At 42.0% G+C, this 17,462-nt stretch overlaps 1 protein-coding gene across 1 annotated transcript; it reads right to left on the bottom strand.

The window, feature by feature from the left end:
* Positions 1 to 782: 782 nt before the first annotated feature.
* EIF3B (eukaryotic translation initiation factor 3 subunit B) lies at positions 783 to 17,242 on the bottom strand. Its single transcript, XM_064673160.1, has 19 exons — positions 16,601 to 17,242; positions 13,263 to 13,455; positions 12,095 to 12,214; positions 11,947 to 12,004; positions 11,188 to 11,316; positions 10,008 to 10,165; positions 9,249 to 9,380; positions 9,082 to 9,148; positions 8,485 to 8,531; positions 7,485 to 7,695; positions 6,876 to 6,948; positions 6,276 to 6,398; positions 5,690 to 5,768; positions 4,699 to 4,837; positions 4,097 to 4,222; positions 3,543 to 3,620; positions 2,967 to 3,075; positions 2,394 to 2,511; positions 783 to 1,366 (listed from the first exon to the last, which is right to left on the bottom strand). Exons 1-18 carry the CDS (start codon positions 17,094 to 17,096, stop codon positions 2,408 to 2,410), a joined length of 2,442 nt encoding a protein of 813 aa, XP_064529230.1. The 5' UTR covers positions 17,097 to 17,242; the 3' UTR covers positions 783 to 1,366; positions 2,394 to 2,407.
* Positions 17,243 to 17,462: the final 220 nt, after the last annotated feature.

The raw sequence follows: 17,462 nt of genomic DNA, 5'->3' as shown, positions 1-17,462 counted from the left end.
GGATTTAACCAAGGGATTTGTGCATTTGCTATCACAGCAAGCTCACCTAAGGACAAAAAAAAGTGAGTGCTGAAAACACCCCTGAACCAGAGCTGCCTGCAGCTGTCTGGGTCTGCCCTGTGCCCAGAGGGTGCTGTCTGCTTCCCACACTGCCATACAAGTGAGCTCAGGGTTTAGGAAGTCAGTCAAGAGGGATGACCTTAGGAAATTCCCAGTCCAGGAGAGGAGACAGGAATATCCTCATTCTCCTCCTGCCCTTCTAAGGGCAAGGAGCAGGCCAATCTCTAACTGCTCTGACAATATCCAGGAAAGAATTTCTACTCATAAACACAAATACAGAGAAGCTGCTGCACCACCTTTAGGTACAGTTTTCCTCACTGAGCACAGAGGCCTTTGGAAATGAAACTAGGTACTGTAACAGGGAGCACAAGGCGTGTGCATACAGAGCACTGCTCTGGAAGTTTGCAAGGCTTAAGAATAAGACAGACTAACCCAGTAATTCCTGAGGCTTTTATCAGTTTGCAAACAGTTCCAGAAATCCAGTCATTTTCTAGTCGCTCCACTAGAGTGAACGGGTCAACTTGACAGATTAATGAGCTGTACCACATTGTAAAAAACAAACCAACCACAACACAAAGCCAGAAGAGCCATGAGGAACTAAGATAAAGAAATCCAAAAGAACCATATAGTCATTACAGCAAACACACTCTTATTACTGTGGGTGTGTTTGACTTTGATCACTCAGGGAAAGATTCCCTACAAACCACGCGTAGCCAGCCTGGTTTTAGTATAGGTCTGCTTTTATTTCCATATTCAGCTCTTTGAGGGAGAGGCATCCTTTCACAATCTGAAAGGAGGAGGATATAGCCCACTGTAGTGCTGCTTCAGCACACTAAGACACATCATACGAGAAATGGTTCTGCTGACTTTTCCCCAAACAAAATGAACACCTGTCCGTGCCCTCGGGACACGGAAAGAGTCCTGAAACTGGAACATCGTGCGTGTGAGACAGAGGTGCACTGCTGAATCCCACCTCACTGGCAATAGGCAAAAACTGCCAGCTGGTAAGGACTGCACAGGGGTCAGGAAGTAAATACTGGTAGTAGTGGATTTAAAAAGAAAAAAAAATAATAATCAAACCCTAAAAAAAAAAAATAAAAATAAAGAATAAAGATTTAAAAGCAGCGCCTTTCCAGTATCTCACTGCAGCAGGCAGCAAGACTTAAAGGCACTACAATGTGTCAGAATGGAGAAAATCTGGTGCATCCACCCTTCCAGAGTGCAAGAATATGGATAAAGAATTCCAAAGTTGATATAGGCTTTCGGAAAATGAACAAACTTCTTTTCAGCACAAGATCTGGTGGTGCTGCAGAAAAGGAAAGAAGAGGTGAGTTAGTTACTGTGCTTTTATACCAACAGCTCAACCTCTGCCAGCTGGTGAAAGACTACATCAGCTTGTGTTTCACCTCTTCCTGAACTCATGTTTGTTTAAATCCATACACTAAGCAGCTTCTCTCTCTCTCTCTTCCATAAAAAGATTTCCCATGTAAGGGACACAGATAAGCCAGATCCAAATATATTCGAAGGCATCAAGGCTATTAAATTTTCTACAACTCCAAGAGATACATGTTTCACTTGAGCTCCTTAAGATATCTGGAGGCTAAAGAGCTACAGGGTGACTTACAGCTGCAAAAGGCACATTTCCAGTCTCCCCTTCCTCTTCCTTAAGTGAGATCCTACACATGCCTTCACTAGCAAAGTAATTTTTCTCCTCAATTCAACATTAAGCTCCCTAAAGGACGTTTCTTACAAGGGGCTGAAAGTAGCCTCCATTTTCAAGATTAAATATATAATATGAATTCACAAAAAGCAACTGGGAAAAGCCCTGGATTAAATAAAAGATTTCAGCAAGAAGCCATGACAGACAGTACATAAAAACCTGCTACCATCTGAATTCTAGACAACTTCTCTAGAAAACAATGGTTGAGTTCACTCAAACTTTTATCAGCCTACAGTCAACTTGCTGTATAATACACAGTATTTAAATGCTGTCAGGTCTTGAACTAACATGTAAACCTTTCAAAAGGCAAAATTCCTATCTCATACCAACTACAATTCCTCCTACTGACAGAACTTACAGTGTCTGCAAAACACTGTGTTCAGAGGTTGACCCTGACTGTTGTGGGTTTGATCTCTCTGGCAAAACAGGACATAGAGTATTCTGCTGCCTGCAATCAGTTCTCTAAAAGCTTTTGACCCCTCTAACCACAGAGAAAACAAACCAACTTAAAGAACAATACACCCATGCAACAGACTCTCTCAAGCAAATTATCCAATCTATATCAAGAGTTGACTGAAAAAGTTTCTCTCTACTGAGAGTTATGTTATCTTACCACAGTTTTATTAATTACTCTGGTTCTGCAAGGGTAATAATTTCTTCATTGATAAAAAATTCCACAGTCTCCTCCTCCCAGTCATCAACATTGCTGTCCAGCTCATCTGTGTCTACCCCTGCAATGGAGAAAAATATTAACACTGAATACATCAAACAAGGCAGCAATGGAAAGATTTGATGCTCTTGGCAGAAAAAGTCCTTAAACCAGCAGTGAAAAATGGAAGTATTTGGTGCTTTAACTCATAACAAATACATGCTAAATTTACTGAATGATAATCAAGGCATTATGTCTTCCACTACAGGGCTTCTGGGGATTTTCTGGTTAAATGCAACATCCAAATCTCTTCACAGTTTTATCCCAAGGTCAAGCCAATACTTTCCCCGCCCCCCCTTAAATCCCATCACGATTCAGAATAAAAATGTACAAATAACCTTCAGAGAACAAGGGACTCGCTTTAGCAGGAAACAGAGGGAGAGGAGAAGTGAACAAACCCCCAGGACAAGGTATTTATTCAGCGAGAAGCAGCAGTTAACCAGCAGCAGCCCTTCCCAAGCCCTGTCCATGGCTCACCTCCGCGGAGCTCCAGGCGCTCGTTCCGCTGCTCCATGTACAGCTCTTGTGCCATCTTGCGGTACTTCCTGAACTCCTCCATCATCGTCCGCCTCCTCTCCACCAACTCCTGCACAGCCAGGAACAGGCTGTTAAACCTCCCCAGTAAATCAAACCCACATGCAACACGTGTGCTAGCAAGTCAAACCTTCTTCTCACACACACACTTCCTATTGACTTGAAAGAAAAAAGATTCTCTTCTGTAATCAAAAAGCTGTTTTGGTGAGTTCTTTTCTTGTGACTGGAAGAGCTTTCCTTAATTTAAAGACTAATGAAGCAACACACTAAGAACTCCAAAATATTACCACCTTTGCTTAATGAGGTAACACAAGCCCCTCTCCAGACTCATTACTGAGTTTAACCTGACAGTTCAGCAGCATCTCTCTGAACTACCTATTGAACCCACTCTAACCATCTGGACTCAAATGAACACAGATGGTTGTTATAAAATAAATGTAACTTGCACTTCACTGTTACAAAATAACTAAGGACAGGTTACAAGAGTTTCATCTACATTATATTCCAAAAGTATCTTGCCTTTGAAGCTTTGGACTGGCTCAGGCGATCCTTCTGCTCAAATATCTTGGAGTATTTCTTCAGGTCCTTCTTAATTTGCTGTAAAACAGATAATTTTATTTCAATTAAAATATCAAGACTAGCAATCACACCCATTATCTTTTCTAAGAATTCCTCTGGTAGGCCTAAGCAGGCTATGCTTTTTTGAAAAATGTCTCCCTGCAAGGCAATTTCCCTTCACTACAATTTTGTTTGTTTTTCCTGCCATACAGATCATGTAAATGCTTCTGTACACATGCAACCAGTGAAGTCTGGACAGCTAAATACAATGTGAGTATTATTTATAATCTTCCACTGTACCCTAACTCTAAGAACAACTGGTAACCATTTCTATTTTGAGCTTAAAATACAGTTAATATTTACAGCCATTCCCAGAAGTGAGGTCTCGTACAGAAATATGTTTGTTCACACATTCAGGGCAAAAGGCAGTTGCATAACAAGCCTCATCCTTAAGAAGGAGAAACCAAGTATGCTTATACACCAAATCAATGTCAGCACAAAGTGGAATACACTACCTTTATCTGATCCTCACTGAGCAGGGTAGCTGGTCGTGGTCTCCAGAGCAGCTGACAGAACCTGTCCTTATTGTTTTTCTGAAGCAGACGGCCTTGGAAGGTCCATAACCAATATGCATTGTCCACCTGGAAGAGGAGTGCACCAGCTCAGCCAAGGTAAGCTATAACTTCACACTGTAGTCCTCACTCCATCTCTCAAGGGTCTTTTTTTAGAAAATCAGCACCATCAGTCAAGAGAACCAGAATGTGCTTTTGTTAGTGCCTTCCCTGCACAAGCCAAAATCCTCAGCAAAATATTTGTTCCACTGAATCTTTTCAAGAAGTTACCTTCTGGAGATTACAACAGTTTCAAATTTAGTCAATTCTCTGCCATATTCTAAAGTCTCAGATCCTGTTATTTGTACAGGAGAGGATTACAGTGCAGTGGCTGGAAGCATGCAAAAGCAATGACAGGTGCAATAAATCCTGTTGTTCCGTGCGGACCACCAGGAGACTGAGTTTTAAACTGCTAAAGGCATAGTGAAAATTCAGAAAAAGGACACTCAGTTTAGACTCATGAACTGCCCTTCCAGAACTTATTCTGGATAAAAAGGCATCAGTACCTTGTGGCTCCACCAAGACACAGAAGTCACGATGTATCTGCCCGTAGGATCCCATTCCACGTCTGAGGCCGTGTAGTGTTCCGCGATGTTCATCATGGTGCAGTCGGACGTATCAACAAATGCTAAGGCACCATTCATGCTGCAAAGACAAAACAGGACAGATTGTTTTACACACTAATGTAGCCTGGTCATTTTTTTAAAGCATTTCACAAGCTGCATCCCTAAAACTCCTCAGTACAAAGATAAATTTCCACTGCGACCAAGAGACAGGTTCTGTGGCTAGGAAATAACGTGATGGATAAAAACAAGACTCCAAGTAAGAGTGACACTTTTGTTTCTATGTTCAGTGACCTTTAAGATTACAAATAAAATGGCTTAAAGTCAGAGTGAAAACATACTCTAGGCAAGTTAAAATCAAAGCTTAAAAATCATGTGCTTAGACATATTGTAGCAGTGACGAAGAGATTAAAGAAAAAAAAAGAATTCTAAGATGAACACAGCGCTCATCTCAAAGCATGTGAAGGCAAATATTACTCGACTGGTTAATAAAAATAATTTTTGCTTGCTCTGAAGTGAAGCTCCTGGTAACTCTTTTACAAAATAGCACTGTCATTAACAGGTATTGCCCATGAAGGGGCACAAAGCTATGGCAACAACAAACGCATAAGAGCCACATGCATGGTGCAAACTGGATTAGTTTAGAGTCAGTATTTAACTTTAACAGCTGAAAGGTGTTTCTTAATGTCCACTTTTCTGTTGAAAAAATACATTCTCCATTTGGTGTGGCAAAAAATAGCAAGTGAAAGTTACAAAGGACTAAGCTATATCATGAAGTTGCACCTCTGCTCTTCCTTTGCTTTTGCAAAGCTGTATCAGGATTACACAGTAATCAACATTCACAGGGACACCAAACACTTCTTGGTGAGATACTCTAGCTCTCTTCCTCCTTAAAATGGAAGTGGTGATGTTCAGCAGCCTCTGAAATACTCACCTTCTGAGGCCAGCCAACACTACAAACTGCCCTTGGGGACTCCAGAATATCGTGTTCGCCTGCTGTTTGTCAAACGTTTCTGAAAACAAACCAGACAAATTCAGAAAGAGATCTCAATCCAACACCATCAGTTATTTTACAAGCATCAACCCCACTGATTCCTCAAAAGTCATTTGTAAACTCTGCAAGCAAGTCCTAACAACAGCCCTTAGCTCTTCACTTCTACAGACAAAATGCAGTAGCACCAGGACATCCAAAGCTGGCATACAAAAGAGATCAGAAGACTCCAACACATCCTTGGGAATAAATTTTATCTAAAGTGAGCCAAATCTGTGCTATTGCCTCACATGAGCTTCCCAAAGCCACAAAAATTATTCTGACTTGTAGGCCTTTTATTCCTAGGCACTGGGCTTACTCTGGTAACAGTTCAGTTGTCACCAGGAAGTTAATTTCTGGAATACAGTGTCAGACATAGCAGCAACTCCCACACTATCCACCACAGAAAGCCACTATTTTGAGTTCACTGCATCTATTGCCATGTAAAATGCTTAGTACCTGCACTTTCACTTGTTTTTTGGTCACTTACTTATGAGTTCTATTTTCCCGTTGTTTTTAACGTGGTAGAAGGAAACTGAAATTCGTGGAGTTTCTCCATGCAACACAGCAAACTTGCTTCCATTTGGTTCCCAAGCAAAGGCTATGATGCTTTCTGTAAAAAAAAGGAGTTAAAACTCTGTCAAAGGACAATACAAACCTCTGGTTTCAAGCAGTTACCAAAGAAAACCGAGATGCTTAAGAGAAGGAACCCTTCAGTCAATAGAATCTGCCATACAGACTCTCTTTTAAAACACAGGTTGATAAGGCAATTGCAGGGAGTTATGGGAAGTGTTTCCAACTATAGCTATAAAGTCCTCCATCTTCTACAAAATACAGTCATTATTATATTAATATGTCATTACTAAGACATTTTCAGTTTTGTAATCTTTCAAGTCAGTCACAAGCCCCAGTAGCAACAGAAGTTTTGATTTCTCATTTTTACAGGAAATGTCCTGCACATTAATAATTTAGTTCCCAAGAGTTAATTCCCTGATTATGTCAAATGCTGACAGGAATTTCTTAGAAACACAGAATTCTGTGTCCATACCAGAGAGTTAAAGCTCAAAAGTAAGGAAATACGTGGCATTACCTTTCATTTCTACCACATCCACTGGCACCTGTTTCTCTCTCATGCGGAATATTTCAAAGTTGGTCACTACTCCCTGTAAAGGCCAAAATCAGCTTTTTATCCAGCACAAAAAGAGCAGAGTAAATAATTTTATCACTAGGCATAGAAGGACAACTACACAATTAGCCTGTCATAATAAGAGTCAAGGTTTGTTCCTTTAATGAGAGCAGATATATTCCTCCTTACCAAACACATTCCAAATTTCTCTGTTCTGATAAAGAATAACTTAATAATTGTACAAAAGCATTTGATGCTTTTCAGACTGTTATGAAATTTAATTAGGACAGATAAACATATGGCACACTGTGCTGCATGAACAGCTGCTTAACTGTGAGCAGGAAAACAGGTGAGGCACAGAGCTCTCACCCAAGTCCAAGAGGCCACTAAAGTCAAAGCAAATCCTGGATACAATCACTACACAGATTTTCCTCTTTGCTTCAAATTCAAGTGGAAAAAAAATAAAAGAAAAATAGTTTTTGCGTTATACAGTTTACATTGTCTATATTAAAAGACAGTACTGTCAGCATGAGATACAACCAAATTTTACCAATAAAATCAGAATCCACCTACCTGTGTGCCTTTGGGAGTCCTGTCTACCTTCACACACAGGTAGTCCCCGTTCTTCTGCCAGTGCAGTTTACAATCTACTACGTTGAACAAATTCCGCACACGAATTTCTTGTCTAGAAGGCAGCTGCATCAAAGTCACTCTTGCTGGGATGTCTTTGTCCTCAGGCACCCAGAAAGCAATTATGTTACCACCTGGAGACCATGAAAAATCTCTACAGGAACAAAGTTAAAAACAGGCCATTTTAATTTTTAGTTAAGAGATACTACAAGCAGAAACCATTTTCTCTCATTGTATCTGAATGTTGCAGACAAATATCAACTCTCAATATAAAAGGCAATAACTGAGGGCAACTTAATAACCTTACATATAACAGCACCAAAACAAATTTTTAAACTGCTATTTAAATTTGCTATATCAGGACAGTACATTTTACTGAAAAGCAGAGGTGACACACAGAGGAACCACCAAAGATCTAAAAACAGGCTGATTAAACCAATGAGCCAAAAAAACCCCCAAAACCAACCCTATTAAATTACCCTGGTGAGAATCTTCTTGCACCTGGGTACACTTAATTTTCTTGTTGCTTCACAGAGAAGCTTCAAAAACTCTCACAGGAGTCAGTGTCTCTTGTGCAGACAAGCACAAACCAGGCAGTACACAGCACACTGCTCTAAGCCAGCACACCAACCCCGTTAGGGAGATATTCCCTAACAAACTGCATTCCAGTCTGGTTTGGTAGACAAGGAACAGGACTCCCAAGCTAGACCCTGGATTAAGCAGTTCCACAGAGCATTTCAAAGCACAGAAGCTGTCAACTGTGTTCACTGATGAATGGAGAGTTTCCCATTTCTTTTTCCCAGTTTGTCTAATTTAACCACCTCAGCATAGAAGGCCTTTTGCTCTGGTTAACACTCTAAAGATTGCTCTCGCCATAACAAAGCCACAGAAAAAAAGATTACAATTAAAGAGAGCAGTCATGTTTACAAAGAAATAGACTCACCTTATCCCATTGATTTTCAAGCTCTTTTTGTCCAACAAACCCATAGACTAAAAGAGGAGAGAAGGAAGAATTTTCAAGTTAGTAGCATTCTTATACATACACATATATCTTCTACTCTCATCACTAGACCACAGAAACTAGGAAATTCTGTAGCTTTCAGAGCTCCTGCATCACTATTTTTTATTATAAACATATGCAACCACAATCACAAACAAAATAAAAATTGTTGTAGATAATTAGTAGGTACAGCAGCCTGAATGATAAAGAAAAAGCAAAACAGAATAGATTAGGCTGCAATTTATAGTGCTTTTTGGGTACTTTGGCACACACCTGCTACTGAGAGCTGGGAGCAATCACATAACCTTGATCCTACTGATACTTATAAGTAGTATATTGAGCTGTCTAATCCTTCTAGATATGTGGTGTGAAATTTACTGTCACACTCAGCTAAAGTTTTTCACCCAGCAAAGAACAAGACAAGAGCAAACTGATTTCTTCCCTCTAAGCCCAGCTCTAAAGTGCATTACTGAAAACCATAGGAAAGACTGACATTGTAATGCAATAAGCATTATAAAAAAAAAAAAAGGAAGAACTTACAGGTGTTTCATAGATGCTGAGGGTATCTGAAGTCATTCGAGCAAAGAATTTACCATCATGACTCCATCTAAGCAAAAAAGAAAAAAAAATATTAATTTGGAACTGCCTTTTTAATAAAGGAAGCCTGGGACTACAACTCTCTACTCTAATTCTGCTTCTCAACCTACTTAAAAATAGGCCAGTGAGCTGAGTTTTCACAGTGGAATCCTCGCTTCTTTTGGCCAGTCAGAATATCCCAGATGATGATGGCCTGAGGGTCATCCTGCGTGTCCATCAAAGGGCTGAAGGTCACTAAATACCTACAAAAGAAATAATTAATTTCACAATTGGAACTTCATCCGGTATGTCAGTACCATAAGGCTTTCATCCAAGTAATATTTAAATACCATGCACTTGCAAACACCAGTTTCTCTAACAGGATGTTTCAGAGAGGAGGGAAAAATAGGAACAGCACGACAAAGGAGGAGAAAGCTTCCAAGACACAGTATTTCCCTGGCATCCCTCTGGGGGAACAGACTCCAGATTTATGTGCAAGTCTTTCCATGTTGATGTTACAAGGAAGGGGAACTCATCAAATACACTGTTACCTCCTATATAGCTTTGACACAAGAACTTCGTTGGTTTTGAACTAAACATGAATCTATTGACCTTATCCAACCCAAACTACAGGTTTGCAAAACTTCTCCATTTAAAGATAGATAACCTCTCTTTAGTACAATAAAGCATAAAACCTAACTGCTTCCAAATATCTTGCTTGAAAACTACCAAGAGAAGATGCATCTCAGTCTTGGAATTATTTTAGCCTTCTCTCAAGAGCTCTTTAATGTTAAAGAAGGCTTAAGGAATTCATTTCAGCACTACAGATTTGGAGGATGCTACTAATGCCTCATGCTTTTGGTCCCTTAGCCCAATGCCATGCTCCATACCTTTCACAAGGTGAGAAGTCAATAAGCTGCACTCCTTGGTGACTAAACCTCTGAATCTGCTTGAACTTCTCTCCACCCCACAGTGCGATGCCTCTCTGGTGGAACGTGGCCAAGTAGGTACCTTTCGGGGACCAACGCACGTAGGTCTCTGTCCACCTCTGATTGAAAAAAAAAATACACACAAAGGTTTAATTTCATGTTGTATTCCCAAAAAAGGGAAAGAATCAGTGTGTGGCTTGCAGCATCACATTTTGAAAATCCATTTACTAAGTGAAGATCTTTAGAATTCGTGATACCTTGGACCAGCTGTGGAGTTTAATTTCATGCACATAAGGTATGGGTACTTATTCTTCAGGTTGAAAACTGTCAGTTGAGACCTTTTCAACTTATTGATCACCAAAAACATATTCCAGGTACAGTGACAACCTTTGTATAATAACAACTAAACCCACCTAACAAGGCCTGGGGTTCCTTGTTGTCTTTCAGCCCTGGTAACAACTTTTCTCAGAAGGAAGGGTAAGTATTTCAAGTTTCTTAACAACACAGCTCTTGACCTTCAGCTAAGTTAGAGAGGTTTCAGCAATACAGAGAACAGCCAGTGACCACAGTGATGAGCAAATATTCTCACCATCCCAAAGCCAACTTCTTTCTACTGTAATGCACAATGGTTATTAAGGAAAATGTTGCTGGGTCCTAACAGTTCCCAGCAAGTCAAGTGCCTGCAGCAGACAGGCAGACTAACTCTCCCTTTTATATGCCATTACCAAACCAGCTATTCCTCTTTAACACCTCTGTAGTCAGCATAAAAGCAAGAAGTCATCTGAAGCAGCAAACATAGGCACACATTCAGCTCTAATGACTAGTGCTCCTCAAACTCTGACTTTGCATTTCAGGTCTTTCTGAATCACCTGTAACAGAGAGATGAAGGAAACTAATGGGCATCATGGACCAGTTAAAAAAAAACAAACACCACCACAAACTCCAGAAGTTCACTCCACATTTCTTTTACCTAAGCAGCTAAGTCTAATCCTAAATGATGTGGTTTCACCACTCTTCACAAGGAAAAGTATTTCAGCAATGGGAAAAAGATTTTTTTTTAATTAAAAAGCTGCAATGTCATAATACAAAGGAAGGAGACTGACAGTGTATCTGCCATGTACAGCACTTCCAGGACACTCACTGCTCTGTCCTCAATTTGAACAGGTTCCTTGATGTCATTCCAAAAAATGGAGGTCCGGTCTCCTGACTCAAAGATGACACTGTACTGATCCCTACAATCAGGATCTTCCAACCAGTATCGGAGATTCCCCTAAGAAAAATAGAAGCAAGAAGATTATTAGTGAGTCAAAGGCTAAGATAAGTTCCCCAAATTAGTATCTACCTGGCAGGGGGAAGCTGGTCTCACCAGAGTGTGCAGCTTTGGGGTCTTACCACTGCAAGCAAGTTTTTGAAGTTAAATTAAAGAACTCCAACTAAGGCTAAGAGAGCACATCATGAATAGGTGGACCTTCAAGGTGGTTTGATGATGTTTAATATATCTTGTGTAAAATATCTTATTGGGTTTGTTGTTAATTTTACTTTTTTTAAACCCTATCCCTTCCACCAGACCATTTACAAAGTTACTGGTAACAAACACCAAAGTTTGCCTCAAACAACTAAAAATACAAAAAGATGCTTTTGAAAATCTATTTTTAAATTATTTGTGCAAAACTATTATTTACTCTTAAGCTTTACACTATGTGGAACTACTAAGCAGAACCACAAAGTTCTTCCTGTCAATTTATGACAGTGAAAACTAAGGAACAGGAGCATGTGATTCCTACTGCTACTTATAACACTATGAACACATCGTTTCTATTTTCATATGGACACTCCAGCAATGAAGCAACCATTTAATATTATGCTGAATAGTTCTTCCACTTTTCCAGAAATTCCTTACCAAATCCTTAAATGGTTGTTTCTCAGGGATTTCCCATTCATCACTGATTGTCATGTACCTGAAAGAGCAATTAGGCTGGTTACACTCCACACAGGCACTCTTGATTAGAAATCCCAAATCTACAGATACCCACAATGGCTGCACTCACTTATCAAAGTCTGTGAAAAGGTTGACTCTGAAGGTGTGCTGCTTATCCAGTTTGTATCCATCTGCGTTCTTCACAGCATCCACTGCGTGAGATGGAGACATGTACTCCAGAAAGATGTACCTACAGGGAAGGAAGACCAAAGCAGGAAGACCTTGTTGACTACAGAACCAGCTCATAATAATGGGGATAAATTAAGAATTCAGTACAGAGCATCTACAAAATAACTTCTTGTCTTGTCCCTAGCCAATTAGGGTCAAAGGCAATTAATCTCCATTTTGGCCACAAGCACACATGCACTTTTTTAGCTCTATTGGCCTGACCTCAGTTAGTCAGATATCCTTTTTGAATGGGCCAGAGTCAGTGATGAATGCAAATTCAACACAACACAGGACAACAATGAGAGCCAGGAACAGGCAAGTTAAGTCTGCAGCTCTCCCCAGCTGAATGACACATCATGTTTAGGAGTTGTAACTGTTGCTGTCACAGGCACAGCAAAGCACCACTCTTGTTTCAATTACACAATTCCGCTTCCTTCTGGCCACTGATCCAACCCAGCTGGTAGCCCAGCACACTTAAAACTAACAGTATCCTGAACAGCATCAGACATTGCCTCAAAGAAAGGCACGAACACAGAGACTGAATAATTTTCTCATCCTTCTCACACTGACCTCATAGAACCAACAACCTATCCACTCCACAAAACTCACTTTTTTTATGCCTTCCAAACTATGTATTCCTCCAATACTCAGCAATATATGCTACATATACTGACAGCCTATTTTGCATTACTTAGTACATTCGCTGCTACTAAGTTTTTAACTTAAGTGGACCTTTAACTCATTGATCAGCCAGAGCAGAAATTTAACAAAAAACCACTCATGTAGTACTGCACAGAAATCTGTCTTCCAAACCCAGTTAAACTGTTTCCATAATTAATTCCTGCCATGCTCCACATTGGAGCCTAATGAGCTATTAAGCTTCTCAGCTCCCTCATACACTTGTCTGTCACTGAGATGAGATGTCAGGATTGTACAGACTAAGGTAGAAGCAGGTGACAATAATGACTATGAGGTCATCATAAAAACTGGCCATAAAGTATTTACACCAATAGTCAAGGCAAAGTCAGAGCTGTGCTTCAATCCTGTTAGTTGGAGTTATCATGACTTACCCTTTTGTTTTCCCATCTGCTTCTGGATAAAATTCATTGATAATTTTACCGAACTTGGAAAATATTTTGTGGATGACATTCTTCAGTTTCTCAAGTCGGTCTGGCCCAACCTGGGGAACGTTATCCACGACAATCACCGAGTCTATCCCATCTGCTTCCTGTGGCTGATCTTTCAGTATATCACCAAGCAGTTCTGCAAAGACAGCACACACAGGAAACTAAGGCACCCATCTGCAACGTGCAGGAGGAAGACAAAGATGGAAAGAATAGTGAGAGGAACAGAACAGAAGGGCTCCAAACCTGAGGAAATTTAAAGAATTATTTAAGAAACTTGGCAGTGGATGAACATTCTATCAGAGAAACCACTGAAGGGAACACACAACACTCCAACAGCACTTTCTGCCTCAGTGACGTGATTATGTGGCTTTGTGACAAATTTCAAGCTGCCAACTCTTGAAGTCTGTTAAAGAAATACCTTACATTGTGATCATCAACACCTGCACTATTATCTTTTTTTTCAGGAGATGGAACTGGCTCACAAAGTCCTCAAAACTGACAACAGCACAGACAACTGTAAGATTTACTACCCAAACTCTGCTTAGTCCCCTTGCTCGACTTATAACCAGATGACTTCGAGGGGAAAAGAAAAAGTACCATGTACCTCCCTCCTGAATTACACAAGTTTTAGCCTAATTCAAAACTATCTGCCATACTGGAAGCTCTGCATGTCTCAGCATCACTATAATTAAGAACTCGCACTCCTTCTAAACCTTTAATTAAACACAAAAATAAAGGTCTAGGACAAGACACTTAAAGCCATTTTTAAGCCTTCACTGCAGACATGACACACACCTTTTCACACTGTGGATATTCTTCAGTTATATAAATTCCTGAATATCTGCAGTAAGTTTCATGTGAAAATCACTATAAAATACAAGACCACACAGAAAATAAGTTCATGCCACTATACTTTTGAATTTGAACAAGGATAAAACTTGGAAACTCAAACTATATATGGCATTCACAGAGAAGGAAAAAAATCCAAGCACAGGTAGAAATATTTAAAATACGAGAACAAACTAAAAAGGGTGTTGGATACACTGATATTTTGAAGACATTTTTATAGATTTTTGCTGGTTTGGGAATTCTACAAATTATTCTGCCCAGAAACACCACTGGAAAGATCTTTAGCAGTGAAGAAATACGAGAAATGTGCTCACTTTGAAATACCAGAAAACCTTTGCTTTCTATAACTTTAAACTTCAACAGGTTATTACACATGATGCTTTGCACTGATCTGGGGCTTCAAAAATGTCTCAGCCATTACCACCAAGATTATGTAGTACTCACAATGTTGTTGTTTGTAGCATTTATTACTCAAAAAGATGCTCTCCATGTGCATGTAGGAACAATTAACAATATAAAATACATAAAATGAAAGCATGTTCCACAAGGACATTTCCATAGAAGTCTACAAGATGAAAAAAAGGAAAAAAAAAAAAACAAACCAAAACACAAAAGGATGATTTTAAGGCTCCATTAGTCATTTTTTCACAACCACTTCTCACAAAAGACTTTGTAGCCCTTCAGACAAGCCAAGGAATGCGTGTTAAGATTCCTGTGCAAGAATGCAACACCCTGTCTTGAATCAAAACTGTAACAGTGAAAACAAATTCCTACACTGTGCCCTTCCTCTGCCTTAAATTCAAAATTGTGAACAAAGGAATCTTCAAAGGGTAAGAAGCTGGTTTAGCCAGCTCTTATTGCACCCAGAAGGGAAGCAGGGTGTGGTGGGTACACGGCTATCTCCAGCTGGCAGTATTTTAAGGACCACTGTCATTATCTGAGCTAAAGCTTCATTGCACCTAAGTGGTTGTCCAACACACCCCCTTCTCCTGCTTTAACTTGGGTCAGCTGTTCTGCCCTGCCACCACCACTCTGGGGAAAAAAGCTGAAGGAATGGATCTGAGATGGTCCAGTCCCAAAGCTGGGCCACCTCACAGGTGTTCCTGAAGATGGATGTTATCCTGAGCCTTGATCAGTGACACTGATGGGCTGCCTTTCTCCTTGGGTAGGCATCAGGATAAGGGGAAAAGAATAAGGAAACTCATGAAGTAACACACAGATGGGAAAGCCAGACCAGCAAGACTGACTAAACTTAAACACTGTAATTCAGCCACTAACACTGGATTATTCATACAGCTGAGAAGTTAGCCAAATTAATTAACAAATAAAACAGGTGAGGATGGAAAATATGCCCAGTTTCTGAAGAAAGAACTGAACATAACAATCTGAGATGTAGACCAAGTGTATCAAGCAAACACTTAACTAAACAAAAAGAATCCAAGCCAAAGTCTCTTTAAGGAACAAATGTACAAGTTCAAAGAGCAATACAACTACTATACTGAGAACAGCAAACACTTTCTTAATCTAAGATATTTGGCTGCTATTTTAATAAGCTAAACACAGGCCTGGAACACTAGAAGGCAGATGTATCACCTGTATTCCACCAATTTAATAACTGCCTGATTTACAGTCACGTGCTTTAGAAACATTTTTCTAGTTCTGATACGTGTAACGGACCCAAAACATGCAGGAGGCACGTACATGAGTCCCTACAACAGCACATATACTGAACAAATATTGGTCAAATAAGTGCTTTTGCTAATTAAACCCAAGACATTTTATTGAGAAAGATTTATCAGAAAAACAGCAAAATAGAGTTCTAATTCCTGTATGCTGAAATCAGGTATTTCCTTGATTGTCTGTGCAGTTACACAACAGCTTTGCCATTTTAAGGCAGGCAATATTCAATACTTTTAAAAAGAGCCTGGGTTGGAATTTTCCACTGCAAGAAACAACTTTTCCCTATTTCCTTGTCACAAACTACCTATGTCACATCTTCATGAACAGTAACTCTTCTGAAACCAGTGCTATTTACCTACAGATTTCACTCTGGATGCATGGAAAAAAACCCCGAGAACGATGAAAACCCAGTTTGCAACCACCGCGTCAACCATTTAAAACTCCTTGTTTTACAGCTGACTTCAACTAATGGAGGCAAAGGGAAGGGGCACGAGTTGACTACTCCCCTCTTTGAGAGGAGCCCAGAGATTGATACCTGAAGTTTAGCAGTAGATTTTAAAACACCTTTAACGGCATATTTTAGAACAACACATGTTCTAACGCGATGCAGACCGTGCTAGGTACCACCAGCATCCCCAGGGGTCGGGGCAGAGCGTTCCCAGCCCGGGCTCACCCGGCCCCCCACGGGCTCCCCCAGCTCCGGGCAGGGCCGGGGTTCCCGGAGCGCCCCCGCGGCCCCTCCCGCCCCGCACCTTCGTCGCTGATGTCGTCCACGAAGTCCTCGGGGTCGCTGAAGGAAATCTCGTCCTCGGGCTCGGCGGGCGCGGCGGGCGCGGCCTCCCCGTTCTGCTGCGCCGCGCTGGGCTCGGCCTGGCCCGGCGGCGGCTGCTCGGGCTGGGGCTCCGCCGCGGGCTCGGCCCCGGCCTGGGGCTCGGCCTCGGGCTCGGGCTCGGCCTTGGCGGGGCTCTCCCGGCCCGACGGCGGCTTCGGCTCCGCCGGCGGCTGCTCCTGCTCGGGCTCCTCGGCGGGCGGCGGCGGCTCGGGGGGCCCCGGCGGCGCCTCGGACTCGCCTCCATCATCATTATCCTCCTCCTCCTCTTCTTCCTCCTCCTCCTCCTGCTGCTCCTGCTGCTGCTGCGGCGGCGGCTCCGCCGGCGGCGCGGGCGCGTCCGTGTGCTCGGGGTCCTCGGCGGGGCCCTGCGCGCCGGGCGGCGCGGCGGCAGCCGGGCTCTCCTCGGTGTCCTGCATGGGGGTCGGCGGCGGGCGCGGTGCCCGGTGCTCGGTGCGGTACCCGGTGCTCGGTGCCGGTGCCCGGTCGGTCGGGGGGGGGGTGCGGGGCGGCTCCTACGGCCGGGCCATGTGCGCCAGGCCCAGCGGCCCGCGCGCGCCGGCGCCTACCAACGCGCGCGGGGTGGGAGGGGGGAGATCCTTGTCCTCACCGCAGCTCCCGCCCACCGCCACGGCCACCACTACGGCCGTCTTCTCCCTGCTCCGTGCACAGGAGAGTCTGGACACTTTGCTACCCTTATTTTCTTCAGCGAGCGGCGGCTTCCCCTCGTTTTCACCCCACCGCACCTCTGGCGCCCCTATTTCATGCCTGTTGTGGTCGAGCCC

The sequence above is a fragment of the Pseudopipra pipra genome, chromosome 16 (genome assembly GCF_036250125.1).
Source record: "Pseudopipra pipra isolate bDixPip1 chromosome 16, bDixPip1.hap1, whole genome shotgun sequence".
Classification (NCBI taxonomy): Eukaryota; Metazoa; Chordata; class Aves; order Passeriformes; family Pipridae; genus Pseudopipra; species Pseudopipra pipra.
This window is presented reverse-complemented; position numbering and strand designations above follow the sequence as displayed.